At 40.2% G+C, this 27965-nt stretch overlaps 3 protein-coding genes across 3 annotated transcripts in view; 1 reads left to right on the top strand and 2 right to left on the bottom strand.

Moving 5' to 3' along the window:
* The first annotated feature begins 3461 nt into the window (after positions 1-3461).
* LOC136248669 (uncharacterized) overlaps positions 3462-27965 on the top strand; it is a 45001-nt gene continuing 20497 nt past the window's right edge. Inside the window, exon 1 of the mRNA XM_066040450.1 lies at positions 3462-3624. The gene's annotated coding sequence lies outside the window, so the exon portion shown is untranslated. The remainder of the gene's footprint in view (positions 3625-27965) is intronic.
* On the bottom strand, positions 10696-13491 carry LOC136259706 (uncharacterized). The gene is made up of 3 exons (XM_066053248.1): positions 12790-13491; positions 11551-12745; positions 10696-11342 (listed from the first exon to the last, which is right to left on the bottom strand). Exons 1-3 carry the CDS (start codon positions 13489-13491, stop codon positions 10696-10698), a joined length of 2544 nt encoding a protein of 847 aa, XP_065909320.1.
* On the bottom strand, positions 14563-17066 carry LOC136259624 (uncharacterized). The gene is made up of 2 exons (XM_066053143.1): positions 16110-17066; positions 14563-15942 (listed from the first exon to the last, which is right to left on the bottom strand). Exons 1-2 carry the CDS (start codon positions 17064-17066, stop codon positions 14563-14565), a joined length of 2337 nt encoding a protein of 778 aa, XP_065909215.1.

Raw genomic sequence — 27965 nt, 5'->3', positions numbered from 1 at the left:
TATACTATTGCATGTATGGTTTCAATTTAATTACCACAATACTTGAAATAGCTTATATCTGATATAATGCCCACACTATACTATCACATATACGGTTTCAGTATGTTTAACACATTAACTAAAGCCTTATGTGGGATTGTTAGTATAATACAGGTTATACCAAGCTTTTTTGTATTCAATAATCCACTGGAAATACCATCTTATATCCCTAATTTTTCACAGTGTATGTTTGCGTACTTTTCTTGTTTGTACATACTGTAAGTAGTACCACCACTCACATTCATCACACTGGACCTACAGCACAAATTAACGTGGATGTTGTTAACTTTAAAGAGTATAGCTATACATTCAGATAAGAGTAGCTAAACACATTGTCCCATCCACAGTAAGTAGTGAGTGGTTACAACACACTTAACAATTAAACAATGCCAGATAATATATATATATACATACATTTGTTACTGAAATATTCATTAGAACTCAAAAACTCACCATAAAATCTCTGCCATGTTATGTTTTTCTCAGGCAATGTGCATGCCTCATTTGATAGCAAAGATTCAGTTTAAAAAGAATTTGTTGCACATGCAATTAATTATGCTAATAATGCTACGCTACAGCTAGATTTACATTAATTTGCAAACTGGAATATTGCTTTCTCTACAGTAAAATCTCTTTGCTACCTCCCTCGATGTTATTGTATCAGAATTCTCCAGATCTTCTTCTGTTTGAGCAATCATTACATTGTACTTCTCGAGCTCATCTGATTAAAATTGTCTGCTCAAACTCCTTTAGTGCGTGCCATCAGGCATAAATATCCATTTTTAAGTGGAAGCTATAGTGTACTAACAAATTAAAGCTAAACAATAGATTATGTAACAACAGTAGAATAAAATATTTAATGAAATAATATACATATAATGTAACTGTAAAAAATTGGCTATATTTTCCAATGGATAAAAATTAATTAATATGGCTGCTATCACATATGTGTGGGTATTGTTCTATAATTGTAAGGAAGTGTCACATCATTACATTGCATCATAAACTCTATTACAGGTATGAAGGTGGAGTAGCATTATGTAATAATGGCCTGATTTTTGAATTTTCATTATATCAATTAAACAATGGATCATGAATCCAATAGGAAGTAATATATGTGTAGCAATTGCAGCCACAATGTACTGCGTGGAAGAAGAAATAAAAATAAAAATTTACAATGCGTTTTTAGTGTATGTGGTTGCTATGCAACAGCTAGATAATTAACTTGACTATTCTAAAGAACATACATTACTATAGTTTAGCAGCTTGTGTACTTTCAAAGTAATATATAACATTTCCACTGTGGAGAAAAAAAGCACTTGTGCATTCAGGAGTGGAAGGGTAGAAATGTGACAGCTTTATTATCAAAGTCAACCACTCATCATAGTATTATTGTGAAATATTACATCATCTGCAGTTTCACAATTGGTGTAACATTCCTGGAATGTCAACAATCTACAAACAGTACACAACACTATTAGTCAGTCAGCAACTTACTGCTTTCCAATCCGAAACATTGTTTCAAAATGTATAATAAACCTATATCACCAAGCCTGGAGTTTGATTGTGGGTTTAATTTCACTCCGCTGAAGCTACCTTAAGATATGTATGGGCCCCCACTGATCATCTTTTTCATCTCTCTACTGTTCACTGGATTAATCTAATGGAAATTCTATGAGTTAATGTTAATCAAGAGTTTTACTCTTGGTTGATGCAAATTGGTTACTTTATTGATACAAACATACTGGCTTTGTTCATTGACTTGAACTGTCACTACAATAAATGTGTTTTTGTGCAAATCACACACACACACACACACACACACACACACACACACACACACACACACACATCACATACTTCAGCGAAGTATGTGATGTGTAGGAGATGATGGTTCACATTTGCTAACTAATGGACAAATGGGTTCATATTTGCTAACTAATGGACAAATGTGGACAATCATCTCCTACATATCACATACACAACAGGTGCATGTGCATGCTATGTACAGCACATTTAGGGCATACCACATAATTATGCACGAATACACATTTTATTGTAGTGTGCCTGTGTAATGGCTTAGCACAAAATAAGTTTATTTATAGCACATAAACACTGATGCTTTTCTATACATCTTACTACCTCTAAATGATAAAGGATGCCATGTACACCAATATACAGTCACACTGCTTGTCTTGTGTGCTTCACACACTATATCCTGAAAGTGTGCCTGCACCCCAAGGATGTGCTGCTGGTTAAGTGTGCTATGACCACCTCAGTTTTAACAGTGTAGGTTTGCATCATGCATTAAAGCAAATTATATCTTAATTACAGTTAAAGCAAAATACATCTCAGCTCTAGAGAATAGAATAGCTAATCAGACCAAACTATGATTGCTCTATAGAGGTATATACCTAGCTAGCTCGATCTTGACTGAATTACAGAAACTGCTAAGAGACTAGCCGGGCCCCTTCCCACTCCCTCTTCCCCAAAAAGAAATGAAAGCAGAGTGCCATCCGGCATAGTCAATAGGTACTACAGTGTAAAACCTTCTGCTTGATATTATATACAAAGCAGGTTAGCTATAGCCTATACTTAGATGGTACGATTTTCCGTACCATACGCGTATGGTTGTACCGTACGAGTATACGCATACGGTATGTACCATACGCGTATGGTACAAAATACGCATATGGTATAGAACAGGTAGATTCAATCTGCATGGACCACAGGCTTTAGCTATTTTCATTAAGACCACATAGCTACTCTAGGTAGTAACTGGAGGCAATTCCATTTAGCTACTGTTACGTACAATGAGAGGGTCTATGTGGAGGGGTATGGAGAGTCCGTGTCTAATCTTGGTAAATATCAGCGTTTTCCCTAGTAAACACGGTTGAAATAATGTTTATAAAAAACTTAAGCAATATTCTCAAATTATTTGGTGTCATCCATCAGAGTTGGTATGCCAATTTTTTTGTTTCTATTATTTGAATTACTATAGAGCTATACTGAGTTATTGACAATAGGCGTAGCAACCCGGAAGGGATGGGGCAAGGGGGGCTGGAGTCCCTCTATAGATTTTTTGATTTTACGTAGCTATAGCTAGTTTGCGAAAAGTTCTGCAGTCAGTGGTCTAAAGTCTAAAAGCAGTCAGTGCGTACAATTTTCCTCATTGATATACACCTACTTTGGGCCATAACTAACTAAACGTTTTCAAGTTACAACAAAACAGCATGGATTTCTGAGCTCGTTTTTAATGATCTCATTGATATTTTTTTTAGAAAGTAGATAGTTATAGGGGGCTTTGTTCCTAATCTAGGTACTTAAGTTTTACGCTGACAACCAAGGCTGTTACATATTTTTGTAATTATGTGAACTATATAGCTAGCTATGCCCGTATGATCAGCACGACTGCTTCCGGTAAATCTACGAGCCAGCTAGCTACGTATGCAGCGGACTATAAAAGTGTGGCCTTGCTAGCATTGTGGAGATGAGTGGTGAAGAAATCAGCTAGGGGACTAGTTATTGCCAATTCATTAGTCATTTTTTCGCAAACCTTTTACAGCTGTGCTTGAGTAGCTATAGGTAAGGAAGATATGGTATGGTAAGCTATAGCTATAGTTGTGTGATTTTCTTTTCTTCGTTTTCTTCATCGAGTTACGTATGCATGAATGCATGTAAGAGTTTATGCACGGTCTAGTATTAATTGTACTCACTATAGCGAATGTAATCTACGTATATGTTATGTTGTACGTGAGTTTAGGCCATGATTTCTTGGGACAAAATTTGCCATGTGGGAGGGCGGAAATTTCTGTTATTCTATTATTATTATTATTATTATTTATTGTTAATCAGCAGGACCCTCCAGGGGTATAATGCTGATGTGCAATTACATGTGTACAATTTCAATTAGTTACTTAACTATACAAGTGTGTACAATTACGACAAGTTACTTAATTATATACATATGTACAATTACAATTACAATAATAAACTATAAAAATATATACAATTACGATAATTTACTTAACTATATACATAGAAGGGGCTAAGTTTTGCTAAAATTCTTCAACACAGTCAGTCTAAATAATCTCATCATCAAAAAAATATTAAAAATCTCATCCATTCTGGTACAGTTCTTGGGAGAAAGGAATATATATATATATATATATATATATTCCTTTCTCCTATATTGAACCGAAGCAACCATGCATGTGTGAGACCACTGCAACAATCGGTCAACATCACTTTATATATATATATAGAGAGACTAGTGGATAACTTAGGCTGCAAAGTGATGTTGACCGATTGTTGCAGTGGTCTCACACATGCATGGTTGCTTCGGTTCAATACAGAGGCGTAGCTAAGGGGGGGGGGGGGGGGGGGGGGCAAGGGGGGCATTTGCCCCCCCCATCACTAAATGATTTTTTTTTAAACCTTCGTCACAAGTTTACCAGTATTAAACTGACATGCAAATGACTGTAAATTATGTACACTACTACGCGGTATCACCAGGGGTTGCTAGCGAATGCGCACACACAACATTCAACTCGCTCGTGAATCCATCGAACGAAAATATTAGACACATACTTCTATATTTAGCCTAGATTACTCGCGTGATAGAACATTTTTGAATCTAAAAAGAGTGACCCACTTCTCCACGGCAGGAGTCACAACTCACAAGTGACAAAGGAGACCAGATGATGCTACGAACCTACTGTCTACGAGGTGATAAAGTGTTAGCTAAATAAATGTACCAAGTTTATTTTATCGAGTCGATCACACTGGACCTTTGTACGTACTGCAGTGCAGTCTGTTTTTACTTTGTCAGTCAGTCAGGTGGATCAGTCAAGCTTACAAGTTCTGCTAGCAAGACAGGTGGGATTTCGTGCAATACATTCAGTGCTGGTCACTGTAAAGCATTAATACAATACAATACAATACATGGCATTTAAAAAAAATGAATTTCGCTGAGTGAAGTGAGTGAATATACGTCATCCTAGGCCTGTCAGCAGTGTGCTAGGACTGCAGCACAGGCTGTGGCTAACGTAAAGTAACCTGTATTTGCACTAAAGTATTAGCTCTACCGGACTGTGGATGAATTTGTTGGAGTACAATTGTGGCACGTGCGATGATTCTCGACGAATATAGCTACCTCGATTGGAAGCAGTCAGTACTGAAATGGTTACGTAGCTAGTTATTTAAGCTGTAATAATACAACACCTTATGTTGGCTAGCCCACCATTGGGTCATTAGCCTTTTTTGCAATTATGAATGATTTTGAGTGTTTCGTGGGGACATGCCTGCCCCTCCATCACCTTCTGGCTAGCTACGCCCCTGGTTCAATATAGCTAAATGTAAGCTGATGCGGATTGGTAACTCTGCTCCGTTCACCTGGACAGTTCCACCAACTTACCCTTTGAAATCACAGAAGTGCAAGAAGAAAAAGATCTTGGTATTTGGTGCACTGAAGACTTGAAACCATGCAGCAAAAGCTATGCAAGTTCTTGGTTTGCTAAGAAGGTCCTTCAAACTTTTTTTTCTGTTGACTTGTTGACTTTTTTGTACAAAATTTATGTCAGACCTCACTTGGAGTATTGCATCCAGGTCTGGAGCCCTTACTTGGCGAAAGATAATGATCTCCTAGAGAAAGTACAGAGACGTGCCACCAAGTTATTACCTAGTTTATTTGATTTACCATACGAAACTCGTCTAGAGAGACTTGGTTTATATTCACTGAGAGAGAATAAACGTCTTAATGATTAAGAGGAAATATACATTACAAGCATACAGGGGCCTAGACACAGGGGTCCCATGTGTTGATGGATCAGTACAGGAGCAGACGTCAAAGGGGAGATAAAATTGAGACGTACAAGATATTGAATGGTTACTATGACATCAACCATACCTCATTTTTCACATTGAGTAATACGGATACGACCAGAGGTCACCACCGTAAACTCTTTAAATTTCGATCTCGGCTGCTAGTGAGGTATAATTTTTTCACCAACAGAATAGTTAATTTGTGGAATTGTCTTCCAGCAGATGTTATTTCTGCACCAACCGTGGCATTGTTTAAGAAGAATCTTGATGATTTATGGAGAACAACAAGATATGGGCACTCTCAAAGGCCTGCGGCCTAGTTTGACAGTCTTGTACTGCCAAGTAATTTTTGTCCATTAATAATAATAATAATAATAATAATAAACTTTGGTATTTGGACACCTTCAAGTATAGAGATTCTTCGCTCAATCATAGATACTATAGCCGTACCTATATAGTACTGTATCTATGGCTCAATTGCTCGGATTTCCACTGTGCGGAATGGGCTGTCCACAGGCAAGGCTTTTCGCCACCTTGTTGAACGGCTAAGTGTTCAATGATACCGTTATAATTCCAAAACATTATTTTATTTATTTATTGATTAGCAATACCCATCAAGGGAATAGCGCTAATGTACAAAAAAGGTCATGTAAGTGATTAACTAGCTATAACTAGATAAATGATCATTTTTAAAAAACTAGATTACAATTACTTAAATTCTCAATATTCAAGTTATTCCAATCAGGAATTGTCCTTGGCAGAAATGAATAAAGATATCGGTTCGTTCTGGCAAACTGTTGCATAAACTTTTGGTTGTGGTTAGCCCTAGTAGTTGTTAAGGGGTATGGCACTGGCAAATACTGGGTAGGAGTATGTATCAATTTGTTTACGAAGTTAAATAGCAGAATTAAACGTGAATGTCTTCTACGATTCTCAAGCGATGGCCATTTCAACGCATTAGCATAACATAGTAACTACGGCTATAGTATCTATGGCAAAAATGATTTTACGTTTGTGGGAGCTTCACCCCCTTTCTGAAGATGATTTGTTGCTGGGTTGTTCTGTGGAGGATGATGAGGATTTTGTAGCGGGGTATGACAATATAGCCGACGTACCTGTCACAGCACCAAAAATGTGTTGGTAGAATTGTAGTACGCCGAGGTTCCACTAACGATTGGCGGAATAGGGGAGGATTCAAGACTGGTCGTGAAGCCAAGCACCTCGTGTTAATACCACAATCGAACCTGATTCTTATCACGTGAACCGCATACGTGCAACATACTAATAGTGTTTTATGATTATGATTATGATTAAATACGGGTAAAGGCACAGCCTGCATACCCGATCAATGCAGTAATTATACAAAAATAACTCTTGAATCAATTAAATAACTTATACAAAAATAAATCTTGAATCAATTAAATGACTATCTAATAATGATTTAAAAGTGTTAATCGAAGAACTATTTACAACATAATTAGGCAAACTATTCCAATTGTTGGTGATTCTATTGATAAAGTAATTAGATCTACATAATAGTCTTGAGCGTTCCTTAAACAATTTGAATTGATGCCCCCTGGTAATAGATCTTGAGTACGTATATATATATCAGTAAAATCGGTGGTGAAATAATTGTTAAGAATTTTGAAAAGAAATATTAGATCACCTCTCAAACGTCTATAATGAAAAGATGGCAAATCTAGTTGTGTCAACCTCTCTGAGTAAGATTTGTCTTGAAGTTGTGGGATGAGACGAGTAGCCCTTCGTTGTATCTTCTCTACCTTTCTGTTGTCTAGAATATAATGAGGCCCCCAAATAGGATTATTGTATTCCAAGATAGGTCGAACTAATGTATTGAACAGACAAGTTAGCATGGTAGAGTCAAGGTATTCAAATGATTTCCTAATCAAACCAAGTACTCGGTTAGCTTTGGTAGTAACTTGAGTGGTGTGATGGTGGAATTTGAGCTGATCGTCAAAAACAATACCGAGGTCGCTGTGCGTTGCATTGATGTCAATAAATATTCCGTTGAGACAGTAAGGACCATAGTGGTGGGCTGGGCCGAAGTGAAGGTGTTTGCACTTGGAAATATTAAAATTCAAAAGCCACTGTTGTGACCATCCTTGAAGTAAGTCTAAGTCACTCTGTAACGCAGTATAGTCTTCTCTATTTCTAATGACTCGAAAGATTTTTGTATCATCAGCAAACAATAGCACCGGACTTGATACAATTGATGGTATCTCATTTACAAACATCGTGAATAGTAGGGGACCCAGCACAGAACCCTGGGGGACACCACTAGTAACTGGAATGGTGGAAGATTTATGGCCATTAAGTACAACTTGTTGCACTCTGTTAGATAAAAAACTTTCAATCCATTTTAGCACATTTCCATGAATACCAAACGATGTTAACTTTTGCAATAAACGTCGGTGTGGAACAGTATCGAAGGCTTTTTGGAAATCTAAGTAGATTACGTCAATAGAATAGCCCTCATCAAGATGATGAGTTAAATAATCCAGCATCAGAAGCAATTGAGTGGAACACGATCTTCCTGGTATGAAGCCAAATTGATAGGGAGACAGTAAGTTGTTTGTGGATAGGTGGTTCAGTATATGATCTTTGACAATGGATTCCATTAACTTGCTGAAAATAGAAGTGAGGCTGACTGGTCTATAATTGCAGGCCAGATTCCGTGCACCTTTTTTGTGAATAGGTGTTACATTGGCACACTTCCAATCTGAAGGTAAAGTGCCACTATTTAGCGATTTATTAAACAGGATAGATAATGGTACAGAAATAAATTCACTTACAGATTTGATAATAGTTATAGGCCATCCGTCTGGTCCAGAGGATTTATTACTTTGTAGAGCTATTAGCTTGCTGAAAACAGTTTCAGGAGTGATTTCAATGGAGTCATTAAGGAGAGGGGAACTAGTTGAATCAACTGTTGGAATACTTGTGGTGTCCTCACAGGTAAATACACTAGAAAAGTATTCGTTAAAGTGAGTAGCCATTTCAGTATCGGAATGTATTGCAGAACCATCCGAGGAGACCAACTCGGTAACACCTGGACGTACTTTTGTTTTTGAGTTAACATATTGCCAGAATGCTTTAGGCCTAGATCTGACACCTTGAGCCAGATTCTTTTCGTAGTCTTTTCTAAGGTTACGAGTCAAGCTTCTAAGCTGATTATTTACTGATTTAAAGTTTGCAAGGTCTATGAGAGAACGGGTCGAGAGGTACTTTTTCCAAAGATGATTCTTTTTCCTTTTCAAACTAAACACTTCAGAGTTACTGTATAGGCTTTTCTTCTCCTTGGGCTTGTAAGTAGGAACACAATTGTCAAGAGCATCCTGAAAGATTGACCTAAATTGCAACCAAGCATCGCTCATATCAAGGGGGTCCAATAAGGATACCCAGTCAACATCACCAAGAGTTTGCTTCATTAGATCAATATTTGCCGCTCTTGTATTATATTTCAAGTTGTCAGTCTTCTTCGGCTCCAAATAGCACAAAAGATCAAACTGTATACAAATGTGGTCGCTATTACCCAAGGGTGGAAGATGCAACAAGTTTGTAACCATATTCTCTTCGTTTGTGAATACTAGATCGAGTAGGCTTGGAGAATCACCCTGTCTAATTCTTGTGGGCTTGTTGACATGCTGAAACAAGAATAAATCATCTACTGAGTCGAGAAAAGGTACTATATGAGAATTAGTAGTTGAACCTGAAAGGTCTGACCAAGTTACTTCTTTAAAGTTGAGGTCGCCACATACTAATAAGTGAGAATAGTTATCGAGTTTGGTAAATAAATTACAAAGAGATGAAACACTAGTACTGAGATCACCCGTAGGACTACGATACAGACAGCCAACTAACAGTGAATCAGATCCACAAAGTTGAATTCTAACCCATACTTGATCTTCAAGATCAGGTGAGTGAAAAAATACTTGATGAGCCTGCAGCTTCTCAGAGACAAATATTCCAACTCCGCGTATGTGAGAGGTGACAGGGATATATGTGTTTGGATCAAAGTTAACGTAAAGAGAATATCCAGGAAGTGCCAGTAGAGCTGAGCTAACAGTAGAATTTGGTGATTTAGGAAGCAATTCGGTAATAATAATTATGTCAGGGGGGTGGCTACCTGTAATTTGAGCGGAAAGAAGATCACGCTTATTTAAAAACTGATCAGCGTTTGTATACAAAGTTCTTAACATTGTATTACTTATCATTACTGAAGAACCAGCAAGACTTCTATCAGGAACAATTAGTAGCCTGCTGAGTGTTGGTGGTTTCAGCAATTATATTTACACGGGGTTGTCTCTGTGAAATAATGCCATTACGAATTATCAGATTAGTTTCTCCATTGGCCTTCCTTTGTTTTAACTCGTCAACAACCCTTTTGTGCTTAGCACGTTCAAGTCTTGTTCTATCAGGGACAAGGTATACTTTGTTGTACTGTTCGTGTCGCTTCAGAAAATGAGAATGAGAGAGCATGAAAGTCTTGTCGTCAACATCTTCAACAGTCAATAGTAATGGTCTGTGTTTATTAGGGATCTTTGGTCCCAAACGAATAGCCTTGGTTACATCCAGATCCAATTTGAAAACTGTGTCACTTAGGGCCTTAAATGATTGAATATCAACGTTTCGGTCAGTGGACTCCGGGAAATTGTATGCGACAATGTTATTTTTCCTTCGATCTCTATCTGCCATCTCATCTATAATGTCTAAAGCATTACTAGATGGACCAGCACCTTGAGTGATGGATTGAGCTGGAGCACCAGTGTCCATGTTAACAGCAGACTCAACAAATTTGGAGGATATAGATTGTTACATAATAGGTGTATGTAAAGGTTCTACAGTTCCTCCTCCACGACATCCTCTGGGGGGGGCAGAAAGAAATCTGACCCATTCCTTCACTTGATCTGTGGCCTTTCTTGCAGAAGCTCGCTGTGGGCGACTGTGCTCACTCCCAGAGTTGTCTGGATCAGGAGTAATGTTATCTGAATTGGTAGTAGCAGTAAGACTCTTCTCCACCCCTAGTTCCTTCTCTTCTGTTGCATTGAGTTCTAATGGGTACAGCTTAGTTATTGGTCTGGTCGTGTTCCCATTAGCAGTGCGTATTACAGCAGCTCGTATCAGCCCATCTCTTCCAGCAATCAAATCCGTCACTACAGCCATTCTCCAAGTTGCTCGAGGGGTGTCATCATGAACAACGACTACATCACCTTCTCTTATACTCTGTTTGTTGTTCCCAGATGCCCTGTGGTACTCCCTTAATGCTGTTAAGTACTCATGACACCACCTCTTGCGAAAATCTCTCAGTATGGCTGCCTGGACCTTGGCTTTCTTCTGAAGTTGACTAGTCTCTCTGTAGCTTGGGTCTATAAGTTCATCCATCTCCACCAACTGATGTGGTAGGCAAGTGATTCTACGGCCGTGTAGAAGGTGAGCAGGCGTCAAGGGTTCTGGATCACCTAATTCAGAAGAGACAAAAGTGAGTGGCCCGTCATTGAGTGTAGCCTCTACTTCTACAGTTATAGTCTCTAAGGTTAGCAGTGAGACATGCCTCCTTCCTAGAACCTTCTTTATTGCAGACTTGGATAGGCCAATCAATCGTTCCCAGAACCCCCCCAAACCAGGGGGCCCTCTTCGGTATGAATCGCCATGAAACACTTCTTCTACCAAGTTCCTCCTTGACTGTTGGTGATTCCATTAGGGAACGTAGCTCTGATGCCGCTGATAGGTAGGTTGAACCATTGTCTGACATCATGATTGTTGGTAGTGATCTTCTTCCTGCAAATTTACGAAAAGCCATCAAGAACGTATCAGCTGTCAAGTCCTGGACTATCTCCAGGTGGACGGCACGTGTAGTGGCACAAGTGAAGAGACACAGATATACCTTGACCTCCTCCTTGCTTTGTTGTACATACAGGGGCCCAGTGAAATCCACTCCTGTAAATGTGAATGGGTGGACGTCCTGTGTTCTCAGTTGAGGCAAAGGAAGGGGGTCAGGTGCAGCATATGGTCTTCCATTCACCTTGTGGCATGTGACACAGTAATGTAGGATGGACTTGACATACTGGCGTGCAGCAGGAATCCAGAAGGATTGACGTAAACCAGTTAGGGTTGCATTGGTGCCTGAGTGACATAGCTTGATGTGTATGTCTAGGATGATCAGCCTTGACAATGGATGTTTTGGGGGTAACAGGAAAGGAAACTTGGCAGTCTCACTAACGGGAACATTGTGGATGCATCCACCACAGCGTAGCAGTCCATCTGAGTCTAGGAACAGCCGTAGTTGTCGAACAAGTGACAGTCTAGCTGTTTTAGGCTGCTTTGTTGTCATCTGGAGGTTGTTGATCTCCTTCCAGTAGTTGGACTGTTGTGCATCCTTAATCCACCTGATGCTCACCCGTTGAAGTTCCTCTGCATTGACTGGTCCACTCAACCTCTGCTGCGGTTGTGTTCTGAGATTATCTATAAAACGGTAGACATACGCAGTGACTGACACTAACTTGGTAAGAGAACTATGGCGATCAATAGAGATGGCACAGTGTAGCCCAAGATCTGGTGGTACCTGCTTCATGGGCACAAACTCTGTTGCCACTGCTGCTGCCAAAACCATTGGTGGCAAATGTGGTGGTTGAAGAGATGGCCAATAGTCTGGTGTTGTGAGCCACTTGGGGCCATGTTGCCATAGGTGTGATGACATAAGCACTTTGGAAGTGGTACCCCTTGAGAGAAGATCAGCCTGGTTATCGGCAGTAGGGCAGTAATTCCAATTGACACTTGGTAATAAGGAATTAATTTCTGTGGTACGGTTCCGTATGAACACCGAAGAGGCTTCTGGCTCTTGATCCAGTGGAGCACAATCTGACTATCGGACCACATAAAAACTAATGAATTAGAGACAGGAATTGCCTCATTCACAAAGTGTGTCACACGAGTGCCAACCAGAGCTGCCATGAGCTCTAAGCGTGGGATGGTGAGTGTCTTCAAGGGTGCCACACGGGTTTTTGCTGCTACAAATGACACTTCATTGCCCTGGGTGAGGAATACTACTGCACCATATGCATGTTTGCTTGCATCAACAAAACAGTGCACAACTGGACATGTCATGCATGCAATAAAGTAACATCTACTTACTGAGAAAGCTGTTGCAGTCTTAAGATCACCAGCAATGTCCTTCCATTGGGCTTGGATGTTCTCTTGTAGTGGCTCATTCCATGTGACCTTAAGTTGCCACAGTATCTGCATCAGCATCTTGGCACGAATTACTACTGGTGCCACAAATCCCAAGGGGTCGAATACTTTAGAGAGATCTTGTAAAATTTCCCGCTTGGTCACAAGGTGGTCATTAGTTAGAATGGATGGTTTAGCAGCCAGGTGGAGCTTGTCTGACCCAGGGATCCAACGAAGTCCCAAGATATTAACTGATACGGCTTTCTCGGCAGTGTTATCCTTGGTGGCTATTGTGGTCAGTGCAACACTATTGGAGGACCAGCTGCGGAGATTCAGTCTGGCATCACACATGATGGCTCTTGCTTCTCGGTAATAGTTCACCACATCTTGCTCCACATCACAGCCAGTAATGATGTTGTCGACGTAAAGGTTGGAGCACATATCGAGTGATACGGGTGTGCTATATTGTCTGAGGTGATACTGAAGCACTGCATTGAGCATGAATGGCGAGCTGGTAGCTCCAAAGGGCACTACCTTGAAACGGTACACACAAAGTTGACTTGAGGGATCTGTTGGTAGGCATTCCAGTATCCGAGATTTTTTAATAAAAAAATTCTCCGTATATTCCCCAATAGAACCCTGGCACAAAATGACAACTCGTGTTTAACTTGGGATTGCTCCGTCGTCCGAGCTCCAATGAAGATGAAACTCGTTGTGGGGTTTGTCTACACGCTGATCATCATGAAAATCTTAGTTTTATCGTGTGCGTTACATATAAGTAAGTTTTGTGTTGTTTTGTAATCTTTTCAAGCCTTGTAATGTATGTAGAATACCTTAAAACTTTAAAAAACCTACTGTCGGGTGGAAGGTAGTCACTGGTGCTAACTTTAAAGTGCGTAGTTACTTCACTTGGGTTAGCGATTTTCAGCTCCAGAGCAATTTCCTGATGGCTGTGTCATCAGCTCAACAGTATAAACCACTTCAAAGTTGGCATAACAATGCCATAATTGAAACCACAACTCCACCTTAGGTATTGTTGCATCATTGTGGCACCTCCACTTTAAGTTGTTTACCTTTATAAGTTGCTAACTTGATGTTTTTACCAACTTGAGATAGCCACTTGCCTATGGGTATACACCATTGTATTGAGAAGTGTGCAGTAGGTGAAACATATTTGCTCACCACAAAGCATGCAAAGATCGCTGAGATCCAAGAAGACCTGAAGTTACTCTCATTACATGTACAAACTTGCAGCTAGAAGCAACTGCAGTTTCAAGATAGTCCAGATTGCTAGATGGCTTCCTGATTCAATTGTGCCATTTTTCCCTGTAAAATGTTTGGGGAGCCCTGGAGAAAAAATGTACCTTTTTTCAGTTTTTAAGCACTGTGCATGCCAAAGTAGCTAATTCCAACCCAACAAACTATATATTTCTGAGATCAGCAACCAATACTCTATCTATTGAGCATATAAAAAGCCCTTTTTACCAAAATTTAAAAATCGGTCTGGAATGCCTACTGTTGGATCAGATAACCAAAAAAGGCGGTATAGTTCCTATCATCAGGATGTAGCCGTATGTGAAGGAAGGCCTTCTCAATATCAGTAGATATTCCGAAACAATATGATCTATAACGAATCAGAATTGCACATAAATCATTATCACATGTTGAACCTATTATCAGACAATCATTAAGACAGGGGCTGTTGGCAGATTCACGGCAACTGCAGTCAAAGACAATTCGTATCGGCGTTGTTGTAGAATCCTTTTCTACAGCATGGTGTGGGATGTAGTGTACTCCAGAGTGTGATGTGGAGTGGTTGTCCACACGTTCAATGAAGCTCCTAGTCTCCTGCTCACTTATGATTTGGTGATACGTCGTCAGTAGATCAGGATTTTTGAATAGACGCTTGACTAGCTGGCGGGTTCTCTGCTTGGCTACAGTTACATTGGTTGGAAGTGCAGGGTGGTCTGGTTTCCAGGGGAATCTGGCAACATATGCTCCTCCCTGATCTCGTTGAACACACGAAGTTAAATAGTGGTTCAGCACATTGTCTCCTAGACTGTCTTCAGTGGGGATTACTCCCACAGATTCTAGATCCCAAAACTGCTCCAAGTTGAACTCACTTGCGGGGGTGGTCAGCATCATGACGCTGTTGATACTGGTGAAAAATTGTCCAGTTGTTAATGGAGCCGGTCCAGATAGCAGGTAACCCAGCTTTGATTCAACTGCAGTTGGTCCATCACCTCTTATAACACGGTCTCCGACAATGTCACAGTAGTGGTCAGCCCCTACTAAAATAGAGATGTCAAATTCCTTGTCAGTGGTCAGTGGGTGGGCCAGAGGGAGATTTTGGAGGTGTGGAAGTCGAGTAACACTGGAGGTCACTGTGTTCTGTATAGGTGTTGCAATACGAGGTACTACAAGTACAGTGAGTGGTATGGCTTGGCCGGACATGGTAAGTAAACTGATAACAGCAACATTCACCTCACGATTCACTTGACACTGTGCGCCGAATGACGAAACTGTGAGGTCTTCCTTACAGAATGGTTGTAGAGCAAGGGTCTTAGCTAGGTCTTGAGTGATGAATGACCGCTGAGAACTTTCATCAAACAGCAGGTTAGCCTTGGTCAGGTTGTTTCCATTTGTGACAGTTGCCACAGCTGTTTTCAGAAGGCATACACTGTTTTGTGGTGATGGGATGGTCATTGACAGGGAGGCAGTGTCCGTTGAGTGTGTAATGGTAGCAACGGCAGACTGACTAGGTATGGTGGTGTTCTGCTGTGCAGTGCTTGCAGAGTGGCCAGATTGGTCTGCAGGGTTGTCTTGCCTAGAAGTACATAGGCTGGTATGATGTTTACGCTGGCAGTTGTGGCAGCGATGTCTAGAGTTACACTGAGACACCCAATGGTGTCCTAGGCAATTAAAACAAAGTTTGTTCTGTCGTACTATATCACAGCGTTGCTTTGGATCCTTGAATGACTCACAAAGTGAAGGAATGTGTGACCCTGCACAGAATGGGCACCGCGGTTTGCCTTTAGTAGTTGTGGACTTCTTAGTACCTGCAAGAAATGAAGCAGTAGGTGGGGTGGGGAACTGCGTGGTTCTGCTGATCCCATCTCAAGAATGTACAGTTCATTGAGAATAGCTGCTTGTAATTCTGTAATGGACCACTCCTTCCTGCCATGTGATCTGATTAAATTCTTCTTGGTTTGGGACGGCAGTTTTCCCAAGAGAATAGGTATGAGTAAAGTGCCATATGAGTCCTCTGGTTTCCCAAGTGTTGCCAGGCTACGGATGTGTGCCTCAGTAGAATCATAGAATTCTCGCAAGCTGGAGATTGTGTTGCTTGGGGCAGGAGTGTCAATCAAAGCTTGCATGTGGGCATCAACTTGTGTGTAGGTCTGACCAAACCGTTCCTTCAACAAGGTAACTGAATCAGTGTAGCTATCGTTTGTCAACTGGAAGCCAGCAATGACACGGGCAGCACCTCCACGGAGCTGTGTGCGAAGATAACTAAGTTTCTGCACCCCGGTCAAGGAAGTGTTGTTGTGGATTGCCGCCTTGAAGCAGTCCCAGAAGGAGTGCCAATGAAGGGGGTTGCCAGCAAACTGTGGTAACTCTAATTTGGGTAATCGAGTTACTTGTGGTACCGCAGCAGGAGGAGGTAATGTATGGTCAGGGGATGTGTGCCCTTCTGTAGTTGTGGATACTGACCTAAGGCGTTCAGTGATTTTCACCTTAGCTGAGGATATGGAGGAGTTTACTTCTTCAGTCTGTAGCACTTCTGCTTCTATCTCCTCATCGTTTGTGGTGGCTTCCAGTATCTTGGCGTCTAGCCCTGAAATCAATTCTTGTTTCCGCTGGAGTTGTTCGTGGAGGTCCTTCAAACTGGCGATGTTATCCTCAGTGAGCGGTTGTGACGCATTAGTTAGAATCTCAATCAAACTCTGTAGCAACTTCGTAAGATGCGCTCGGAATCCTCGTCTAGACGAGATCAGTCTCTTTAATTCCGCCATTGGTTACCACAGTACCATAAATGTAGCGGGGTATGACAATATAGCCGACGTACCTGTCACAGCACCATAAATGTAGCGGGGTATGACAATATAGCCGACGTACCTGTCACAGCACCAAAAATGTGTTGGTAGAATTGTAGTACGCCGAGGTTCCACTAACGATTGGCGGAATAGGGGAGGATTCAAGACTGGTCGTGAAGCCAAGCACCTCGTGTTAATGCCACAATCGAACCTGATTCTTATCACGTGAACCGCATACGTGCAACATACTAATAGTGTTACATAATAGGTGTATGTAAAGGTTCTACAGTTCCTCCTCCACGACAGATTTGCCCCAAGATGTTGTTGAGGGAGATGACAGTCAGCCCTGTACTGATATGAGTGAAAAAAATTGGACAGAAGTAGCTATCACCTGGCTTCTGCAAGGACAACACAGTGTCTGATGATAACTTTCCTTCTGCAGTTCCTGTCACCAATAGGTTTTCATCGCTCTCTGTTGAATATGCTTCCTTGGATCCTGAAGATGCAATTCCTCAAGACGTTGGCATTGAAGATTCACACATTCAGTTCACTTTTGCATCATCTCAAGGAGCTGTTATGACAAAGAACATTGGGCCAACTGATTTTGAGTTGCTTGAGGAGACCATTACTGCTATTGCAGAGTATAAAATTTCACATTTGGTAACCTTGGCGCCCCAGATACTGTGAACTCTCAGCTCCTTTAGTTGTTGCTGATGGGATTGCTTCTGAAACTCTGTGTGTTTGGCAACGTCTAAAAACGTCGATGCATTCTCGGACAACGACATGTGCGCTCGGACCCCACCCTCTGCACCCTTCCCATGGAACTTCAAAAGCTGTTGTTTGGTAGTTATTGATAGAGCTAACCTTGAGCTACCACATGATATAAACAGATTAGATTTTTATTAAAACTGGCATTGTACATAGCCAAATTTTCCCTGAGGTGGTAACTTGATCAAACGTAGGACGCAATAAATCATTATATGTGACCGGGCCTGTGATAATAGGGCATGTGGGCACATGATTTTTGCCTACTTTTTCACACTTTCATCACTCATAACTTTTTGTACCATTATGCTATAGAATTGCAATTTTCAGCACTTAGTAAGCATTTCATTGGCATCATGATGCAAGTTACAGGATGGAAATATACTTTTCCAATACTGAGATATGACCTGTAGAGTGATGGGGTGTAGTTTGTGCCCACATGCCCTGTTTTCGCAGGCCCGGTCACATATTTTCGGACTTTTCAATTATTTGCAAGAATTTTGGTATTTTATGACTTTCAGTAAAACACTGGCTTTAAAGGTTTTAAATGCAGCAAATATCAAAATGTCAAATGAGTAGCTAAAAGGAGTGGCCCTATTTAGCTAATTTGTATAGACATACTATAATACTACAGCTACTGCTTGTCTTCTTCTACCAAGAACTGTCGAAAAACACCCTATACCTGTGTTACAATTGCTGCATTTAAAACCTTTTAAGCTAGTGTTTTACTGAAAGTCATAAAATACCAAAATTATCACAAATAATTGAAAAGTCCGAAAATTATATGATTTTTTGTGTCCGACGTTTGATCAAGTTACCATCTCTGGGAAAATCCGGCTATCTACAATACCAGTTAATAAAAATCTAATATGCTTATATCATGTGGTAGCTCAAGGTTAGCTCTATCAATCACTACCACACAATAGCTTTTGAAGTTCCATGGGAAGGGTGTAGATGGTAGGGTCAGAGGGCACATAACGTTGTCCGAGCATCGACGTTTTTGGACATTGGTTTTCCAAGGTCACTGCAGCCACACGATATGACCAAATCCTTTCATGTTTTATATATGGAGGTTACAGTCATAGGTCTTCATAGTAGTGTAATAATTGAGTTTTGTTGCTCCTCTAGGAAACATTGCGTCTGAAAATAAATGGTGGTCGGAAATACCTGAGTTGCTCTACCTACCAGTTCCAAATTTACCCCTTTTCCCTATATTTATCCTCCCCCACTATGCCCAGCGTCTCCCTTCCAACTTGACTATTTTAGTGTATAATATTATTTAGTATAATTGTATGGGGGAGAGTGTCTAACTTGAATGCATTCACCAAACACCCTGCATAAAGTAGCTAACAGCTTAGCCTTACTTCAGAACAAAGGCTTTGCTTTCATCAACACTAATCAATGCAAATCAACAGTTTTCTATCCCCAGTGAAGGTGTTGATTTGATGAAAGATGAACTTTGGTGAACTTTACGCAGGGTGTTTGTAAACAGGCCATACTGAGAGTTAGACACTGTCTCCCATATAAATACAAATTATAATATATATACTACATATATTTATTACAGAAATCTCCATGGTGGTTTCTTTGTAACTGAACACTCTACAAAGTGACTTCTTCTAACTGCTCTCTCTACAGGGTAAATTTTTTGCAGCTGAATGATCTACACGGTAACTTCTTCTAGCTGATCTCTCTACAGGCTGATTTGTTTGTAGTTGAATTCTGTACAGGTGATTTGTTTGCAGCTGAGCTCTTTACAGAATGGTTTCTTTGTAGCTGAACTCTCTACAAGGTAACTTCTTCTAACTGATCTTTCTACAAGGAATTTGTTTTTTTGGTTGAATTTTCTACAGGGTGATTTGTTTGAAGCTGAACTCTGATCTCTCTCTACAGTGTGATTTGTTTGTAGCTGAACTCTCTACATGGTGGTTTCTTTGTAGCTGAACTCTCTACAAGGCGACTTCTTCTAGCTGAACTTTTTACAGGGTGGTTTGTTTGCAGCTGAACTCTCTAAATGGTGGTTTCTTTGTAGCTGAACTCTCTACAAGGTGACTTCTTCTAGCTGGTCTTTCTACAGGGTAATTTGTTTGTAGCTGAACTATCTACAAGGTAACTTCTTCTAGCTGATCTCTCTACAGGGTGATCTGTTTGTAGCTGAATTCTGTATAGGTGATTTGTTTGCAGCTGAGCTCTTTATAGAATGGTTTCTTTGTAGTTGAACTTTCTACAAGGTAACTTCTTCTAGCTGATGTCTCTACAGGGTCACTAGTTTGCAGCTGAATTCTCTGCATGGTGATTTCTTGTAACTTAACTCTCTACAAGGTGACTTCTTCTAGCTGATCTTTCTACAGAGTGATTTGTTTGTAGCTGAACTATCTACAAGGTAACTTCTTCTAGCTGATCTCTCTACAGGGTGATTTGTTTGTAGCTGAATTCTGTATACATGATTTGTCTGCAGCTGAGCCACTGCTTGAAGTTTTTTAGTTTACTAGAGTGGTATATCCCCAGTATATGCAACAGTTAATTGTTTGTTATTTTAGTAGTTTTTCAGTAAACCCGCATTCACTGACGTTTTACTGAGAGTTTAAAACTTAGTAAAACAGTTATGTTCCATATACTTAAAGTTACTGACATTTTACTGTCAGTTATACTACAGTAAAGCAGCTCAACAAATTAGTAAACTAAGAACATTCAAGCAGTGAGCTGTTTGCAGAATGGTTTCTTTGTAGCTGAATTTTCTACAAGGTAACTTCTTCTAGTTTTAGTCTCTACAGGGTCACAAGTTTGTAGCTAAATTCTCTACATGGTGGTTTCTTTGTAACTGAACTCTCTACAAGGTAATTTCTTCTAGCTGATCATTCTACATGATGAATTGTTTGTAGTTGAACTCTCTACATGGTGGTTTCTTTGTAACTGAAATCTCTACAAGATTACTTCTTCTAGCTAATCTTTCTACATGGTGATTTGTTTGTAGCTGAGGAAACTTCTTCTAGCTGATCTCTCTACAGGGAGATTTGTTTGTAGCTGAACTCTTTACAGAATGGTTTATTTGTACCTGAACTCTCTACAAGGTAACTTCTTCTAGCTGATTTCTCTACAGGACAATTTGTTTGTAGCTGAACTCTCTACATGGTGGTTTCTTTATAGCTGAACTCTACAAGGTCATTTCTTCTAGCTGAACTATCGCTTTCCGTAGTTGAACTCCTTACAAGGTAACTTCTTCTAGCTGATCTTTCTACAGGGTGAATTGTTTGTAGCTTATCTCTCTCTACAGGGTGACTTGTTTCTAGGTGATCTTTATACAGGTTACTTTTTCTAGTTGATCTCTTGAATTCTCTTCAGGATGACTGCTCTATTAGAGTGACTGCTCTATTAATGTATCTTGATCTTGCACTTGCTACCCCAAATTGGATTTCGTGTCCGTGGTTTTAAGTCTGATTCTTCTACACCATTTAAGAGCCTTTCTAAGATTATTAGTCCATCTGTACAGTGATTTTCAAAGCATTACCCCAGCGATTTATTTGGTAGGCGTGGCAAGCTGTCGTTTTTTATTAGCTAATCTCGATAGCGTAATTGTTACACACTGTTGGTTTTTTTCGTTGTATCTTCCTGGTTTTTAGCTCGATTTCTTTCAAACTATAAAAGGTTTGAGGTTCAATAGTTAACCTATTCACCCAACGATTTTCAGCTTCTTCCCATATGCGGTTTACCCTGTATGCGTGACAACATATTGGTGTTATTTTTCGTGAATAATCGCTGATAACTCTTTGCCTGTTCATCGTATTGCAGCCAAAGTTGGCATCGCGATGCGTCTTCATACCCCCTTCTGTGTGCCAAATTCCAAGGAAATTAGATATAGCGTTCGCGTTTTATAGCAGTTTTTGTAAGTGTGCGACAAAATGAAAAGAAATAAGAAGAAAAAACCAAAAGACTAAGCCAATTTTTGAAGTCGCATATCTCGGGAAAACTTAAAGCTATTTCGCTCAAATTTGTAATGTGGAGTACTGAAGCTGGAGGGAATGTACACAGCAAAAATCGTCTTGTTTCATCAAGGCAGCTTAGAGCTACAGAGGTGCTAAAATTTTGTTTTCTTTCTTCCTGTCAATATACTCGAGGGTGTTGCGCGCCGGCTGCACGACACACGGTAAAGTATACACTGCTGGCATGAATTATACTGCTAATTATATCTAATCCAAAACAGCTAAGCTGTAAAAAATGTTTGCGGCCCTCAAAAAGGCTATGGTGAAAAAAGATGTGAAATCTTAGGTGGTGGCCAAGAAATGGCTGTGATGGTAGGTTAAAGGTAAAAATTTTAATAACGACAATCCAGGTGAATTTTTGTTGCTGCTTGGTCTAGGCACAAAATTCACCTGAATTGTCATTATTAAAATTTTTACAATTAACCTACCATCACAGCCATTTCTTGGCCGCCACCTTGGATTTCACATATTTTTTTCACCATAGCCTTTTTGAGGGCCGCACACTTTTTACAGCTTGGCTGTTTTGGATTAGATTTCATTTCTTTTTGTATTTGTTTACCCCAAAGCCGACCATAGGCCGGCTTTGGGACTTTTTTAACCTATCTTTTTTTACCACAGGAAGAAGAAAAGATGAAGTAGATGTACTTTAAATATTTTATCAACAAATGTACAAATTATATATATATATAACACATACATTGATTACAGAAATCTCCATGGTGGTTTCTTTATAACTGAACACTCTACAAGGTGACTTCTTCTAGATGCTCTCTCTACAGGGTGAATTGTTTGTAGCTGAACGATCTACAAGGTAACTTCTTCTAGCTGATCTCTCTACGGGTGATTTGTTTGTAGCTGAATTCTGTACAGGCAATTTGTTTGCAGCTGAGCTCTTTACAGAATGGTTTCTTTGTAGCTGAACTCTCTACAAGGTAACTTTTTCTAACTGATCTTTCTAGAGGGCAATTTGTTTGTGGCTGAATTTTCTACAGGGTGATTTCTTTGCAGCTGAACTCTCTACATGGTGGTTTCTTTGTAGCTGAATTATCTACAAGGTAATTTTGTTCTAGCTGACCTCTCTACAGGGTGATTTGTTTGTAGCTGTATTCTGTTTAGGTGATTTGTTTGCAGCTGAGCTCTTTACAGAATGGTTTCTTTGTAGCTGAACTCTGTACAAGGTAACTTTTCTAGCTGATGTCTACAAGGTCACTAGTTTGTAGCTGAACTCTCTACATGGTGGTTTCTTTGTAGCTGAACTCTACAAGGTGATTTCTTCTAGCTGAACTATCTCTTTCCATAGTTGTATGAACTCCCTACAAGATAACTTCTTCTAGCTGATCTCTCTACTGGGTGACTTATGTGTAGCTGATCTCTATACTGGTTTCTTGAGGGTGACTGCTCTATTAGGATGACTGCTCTATTAGAGTATCTCGATCTCGCACTTGCTGCACCAAGTTGGATTTCGTGTTATACCTCAGTGGCTTTAAGTCGGATTCTTCTACACCATTGATGAGCCTTTCTAAGATGATTACTCCATCTGTACAACGATTTTTAAAGCATTACCCCAAGCGGTTTATCTGGTAGGCGTGGCAAGCAGTCGTTTTTTATTAGCTAATCTCGATTGCGTAATTGTTACACACTGTTGGTTTTTTCGTTGTATCTTCCTGATTTTTAGCTCGATTTCTTTCAAACCACAAAAGGTTTGAGGTTCAATAGTTAACCTATTCACCCACCGATTTTCAGATGCTTGCTATACGTGGTTTACCCTGTAGGCGTGACAACATATTGGTGTTATTTTTCGCGAATAATCGCTCATAACTCTTTGCCTGTTTATCGTATCCTAGCCAAAGTTGGTACAGAGATGCGCCTTTATACCCTCTTTTGTGAGCCAAATTTCAAGGCAATCGGATGTGGCATTCGCGTTTTATAGCAATTTTTGTAAGTGTGCGACAAGAAAAAGAAAAATAAGATAAAAACGAAGAAACTGAACCAATTTTTGAAGTCGCATATCTCGGGAACGCATGAAGCGATTTCGCTCAATTTGGAATGTGGAGTGCTGCAGTAGGAAGGCATGTCCACAGCAAAAATCGTCTTGTTTCATCAAGGAAGCACAGAGCTACGGAGGTGCGAAAATTGTGTTTTCTTTCTTCCTGTCAATATACTCACGGGTGTTACGAGCCGGCTTCTTGGGCCACACGACACACTACCGTGTGTCTTGATATTAAAGTTCAATGTCAGAGCATTAGCTTAAATTATTTTCCTGGGAATGTCCCCAGACCCCCTAGTTTAACAGGCTTTCACACGAGCTTTGCATATTCAACTATCATTTGTGACCAGATTTTACAAAACCGATGCAAATCGCACATCAGGCGAAATCAAACTAACACCTCCAGTGGATAGCTACACCTGTAGTACTAGTAGTTCTGACACTCAGTACTACTCAAACTACTCGAGGCTGGTTTCAACAGACGTCTTTTCTGGGGGGTGTGTAGAGCTCGAGTGGCGGTTATAGGACTTGTGAAGGACCTGGCTTGACAAGAACCAGTGGTTTACTTGTGGACAGCCTGATAATGTTAGCCACACGTTTTTCTGTGGGTTTTGCTACATATCAGCCACTAAGGAGACAGCACAGCCATGTAATCTCGTATCTGGACTCCAATCATGATCTGCCTTCATTTTGAGGTCTTAAGCTTGCCCACCCCACCACCCCCGTCCCCCACCCTTCACCACTTTCTGAGCACTCGTGATAATACTTCGCTCATCCAACTTAGGGTCCGCAATCCAAAAAATCAACTTCTACTAATCGATTCCCCTACCATTGTGGGATGTTCATTGTAGTATCCCATTGCTTGATCCACCATGAAACCGGAGGCACGATTGTTGTCTTCACAGAAATATCACTTTCAGTATCTCACAAGATGCAAGATATATTTTTAAAATTTCGTGCTCCACACAAAGGACTGGATGAAATTTGCTATTTAGCTAAATCGTATCCAGAGTTGTTGTAGTTGAAAACTACGCGCAGAAATAAGTAAATTATTTGCTGGGTGCCCGGCACAGGGTTGCTTTCTTTGAAAAAACAGACAAAGAAATACGAAGTTTCGAATTCAAACTGCCCTACCACCCAGGGCAAAAGAAGCCAACTCTTCCTCATAGTGTTTCGATACGATTGGGTGCATAGTCTGTCTATGCTGTTAGTTTGGAAAAGATTTGAAACTTCTCACCATCTGGGTGACGAGCGTTAAAATTTTCTTCAGCATAGAAGAAATGTGTCGCGCTTTCTAGCTATTTCCAGCGCTTTTGCAGCCACAACGATCATCAATTATAGACTAAAACCATTGTAAAAAGATGTCCCTGAACGTTTGGTAGCAGCGGTTGTCAATTATTATTTCATCTACAGCTTCCACGCCTCGCTCTAAGCTATGCATCAAGGGAGGCAGCAAAATCGTCGAAATTTGATTTCACATCTCACGCTCTACAGCAACCTCAAATCTTCATTGCATCACCCTACATCACCATTATGCTGCAAAACAAACAGAAAAATGCGCAAAATCTTTTATTTTTGATTCGAGCTGGGTGGAGCTCCTGGTGAGCTGCTGGTATACTGCATCATATAAAATCACAGAAATACCACCTACTACTACTACTACTGAACGTTTTTAAGCATCTTTTATCATCATTCTAAACAAAATTAAGTGACCAGTGTAGCATTAGAAGTACTGGAAAGCACTTTGGTACCATTGAGAGAATCCCTTGGAATGATGCATGAAAATTTTGACGTTCTTCACCCAGATGGTGAGAAGTCTCAGATCCTTTCCAGACTAACAGCATAGACAGACTATGCATCCAACCTTATCACATCACTATGAGGAAGAGTTGGCTTTTCTTATCTTGGCAGGTAGGACAGTTTGAATTTTAAAATTCGCGTTTTGTTTTCTGCTTTTTGAGAGAAAGCAACCCTGGGCCGGGAACCCAGTGAATCATTAGCATATTACTGTGCGTATTTTTAAACTACACTAACTCTAGATAATACCTAAGTAAGCAGCAAGTTCTATCCTGTTCTTTTTGCGGAGCACGAAATTTAAAAAATAATTTTTGCGTATTAAATACTAAAATCGATATTTCTGTGAAGACAACAATCGTGCCTCCGGTTTCATGGTGGATCTAGCAATGGGACACTACAATGAACATCCCACAATGGTAGGGGATCGATTTGTGAAAGTTGATTTTTTGGATTGCGGACCCTATCCAACTGCTCAGATTCTCTATCTTATTTGGTGGGAAACTCTACAAGCAGCTACAAGTACTGGAAGTGGCCTGAAAGGTACATGTAATAGATTGGTGAATCTTTTGTGCAAATTTTATACACGTGCTTGCTATCCTTGGAGAGTTATGCTGGCTTGAATTCTTTAAAACAGTTTATCCTGAAACTTCTAATGTGTGATTTGGATCTTTTTCCAAAATCCAGTCACATTTTATCTTCACCATTGCCTAGATCCCAGCCACGAGATGCTAGCTATGCCTATAGTTATCTATTAGTTTACAGTGCATGACCTACACGTCAACTATTGATGACCTATTGAACTATAATAACTAATAATCATATGGGTTTTTAGCATATTTGTAAAAGGTATGCATTATTTATATGCATATCTGCATTAATACTCTTTCTGCCGGATTCCCTGAATGCAAACTTAAACTTTCGGTAGCTAGCTATAGTCTTATGCATGGAATGATTAGTGAGAAACTGACAATCAAGACTCACGGTAGTGAGTCGCGCGGCCAGTAAAGCAGAAACGCGCGCCGCAGACAGTAAATGACGCGACCACTACGTGCGGATTTTACAGGAACGAACGTTGTCAAATTCGGCCGTCCAGTAACTCACCCGCCACTTACGCTATCCCTCTGAAACTCTAGAGTTGAACTCATCGTGTCACTAGTAACTACCACACAAGCAGTGAAGCAAATTCATGCCAATTGTTTCGTTATGGAGATTGCCGACATCAAAGGGGAAGTTTCATTTAAAAATATATATATATTTATCGCATGCGGTTAGACGCAACCGCAGGTGTATGCCTTGCGTTCCTTTGTGCATTCCAAACATTGATTGCCCTGCTATCGCTTCAGTATTCACTCAATCGCCTCAAGATTCACATCATTGATTTCACCATACATGATTATCCTACAGTAGTAATTTCAGCACCAAACGAAGTTTCAGTCGTCCTCAGTCGACCTAGAGGCCAAATACAAAACCCAGATTGTTGTTTTCCGCAATACTCGCTTGGCATGTAGGGCAATGTGTCTTTAAACTGTTCTAAAAGTTTTGTTTAGATTGAAACATATGTTTTCGAGAATGGCTAGTTTGAAATTTGAATTTAGTCGCCCCCACGTAATTTGCTCTCTAAGAATTTTACTCGGAATTTAAAGAATGACGCAGAGCACAACTGCGGTCACTGGGTATTGATGAACTGGCGCTCTATGTAGTTAATCAGTGCATAAAGCCACAAAGAAGTGTGCTGCCATAGATTATAGTCCACAGATATAATCTATGGTGCTGCATACCATCGTTCGTTTTTAACAAATTTAGTCGCCCCCACCGTGACGTAATTTGTCCCTCTAAGGGCGCGGCTTAAAGAATGACACAATACAACTGCGGTTACCAGATTTTGACACAAGCTGCAGTGGCGGATCCAGGATGGGGCATTTGGGGCAAATGCCCCCCCCCCCCCTTCAAGAAATTGCATACAAGATCGAGATACTCTAATAGAGCAGTCAATTACTCTAATAAAGCAGTCACAATGTTCATGAGGCAGTGTAGCTTACTTATGAAGCTAAAAATAGGATTTTATTTTACATAACAGACGTGATATAGTTGGTAAGGATAACTAGCTATTATTGTCGTGACCTTTTTTTTTTTTTTTTTTTTTTTTGGTCTTCGACTGGTTTTCAGCAAGTTTTTTTGGTCTTCAACTGTTTTTCAGAAAGGTGCCCCCCTCTTTCCAAACTGTGGATCCGCCCCTGAGCTGCGAGTAATTAGCACATGTAGCTAGCTAATTGTCACCATGCATTATTACATTTTATAGCACCCCCACACAAAAATTATACATGTAATTACAACATACAGAGGACACAT

The sequence above is a fragment of the Dysidea avara genome, chromosome 1 (genome assembly GCF_963678975.1).
Source record: "Dysidea avara chromosome 1, odDysAvar1.4, whole genome shotgun sequence".
NCBI classification, from domain to species: domain Eukaryota; kingdom Metazoa; phylum Porifera; class Demospongiae; order Dictyoceratida; family Dysideidae; genus Dysidea; species Dysidea avara.
This window is presented reverse-complemented; position numbering and strand designations above follow the sequence as displayed.

Coding starts and splice junctions, on each gene's coding strand:
- LOC136259706 (XM_066053248.1), bottom strand. CDS start 13,491: ATGTGCTCCAACCTTTACGTCGACAACATCATTACTGGCTGTGATGTG. Junction 12,746..12,789: donor TGACACACTTTGTGAATGAG/GCAATTCCTGTC, acceptor GTGGTCCGATAG/TCAGATTGTGCTCCACTGGA. Junction 11,343..11,550: donor AACAGTCAAGGAGGAACTTG/GTAGAAGAAGTG, acceptor CTTCTGAATTAG/GTGATCCAGAACCCTTGACG.
- LOC136259624 (XM_066053143.1), bottom strand. CDS start 17,066: ATGGCGGAATTAAAGAGACTGATCTCGTCTAGACGAGGATTCCGAGCG. Junction 15,943..16,109: donor TACTGCTTCATTTCTTGCAG/GTACTAAGAAGT, acceptor TGGGTGTCTCAG/TGTAACTCTAGACATCGCTG.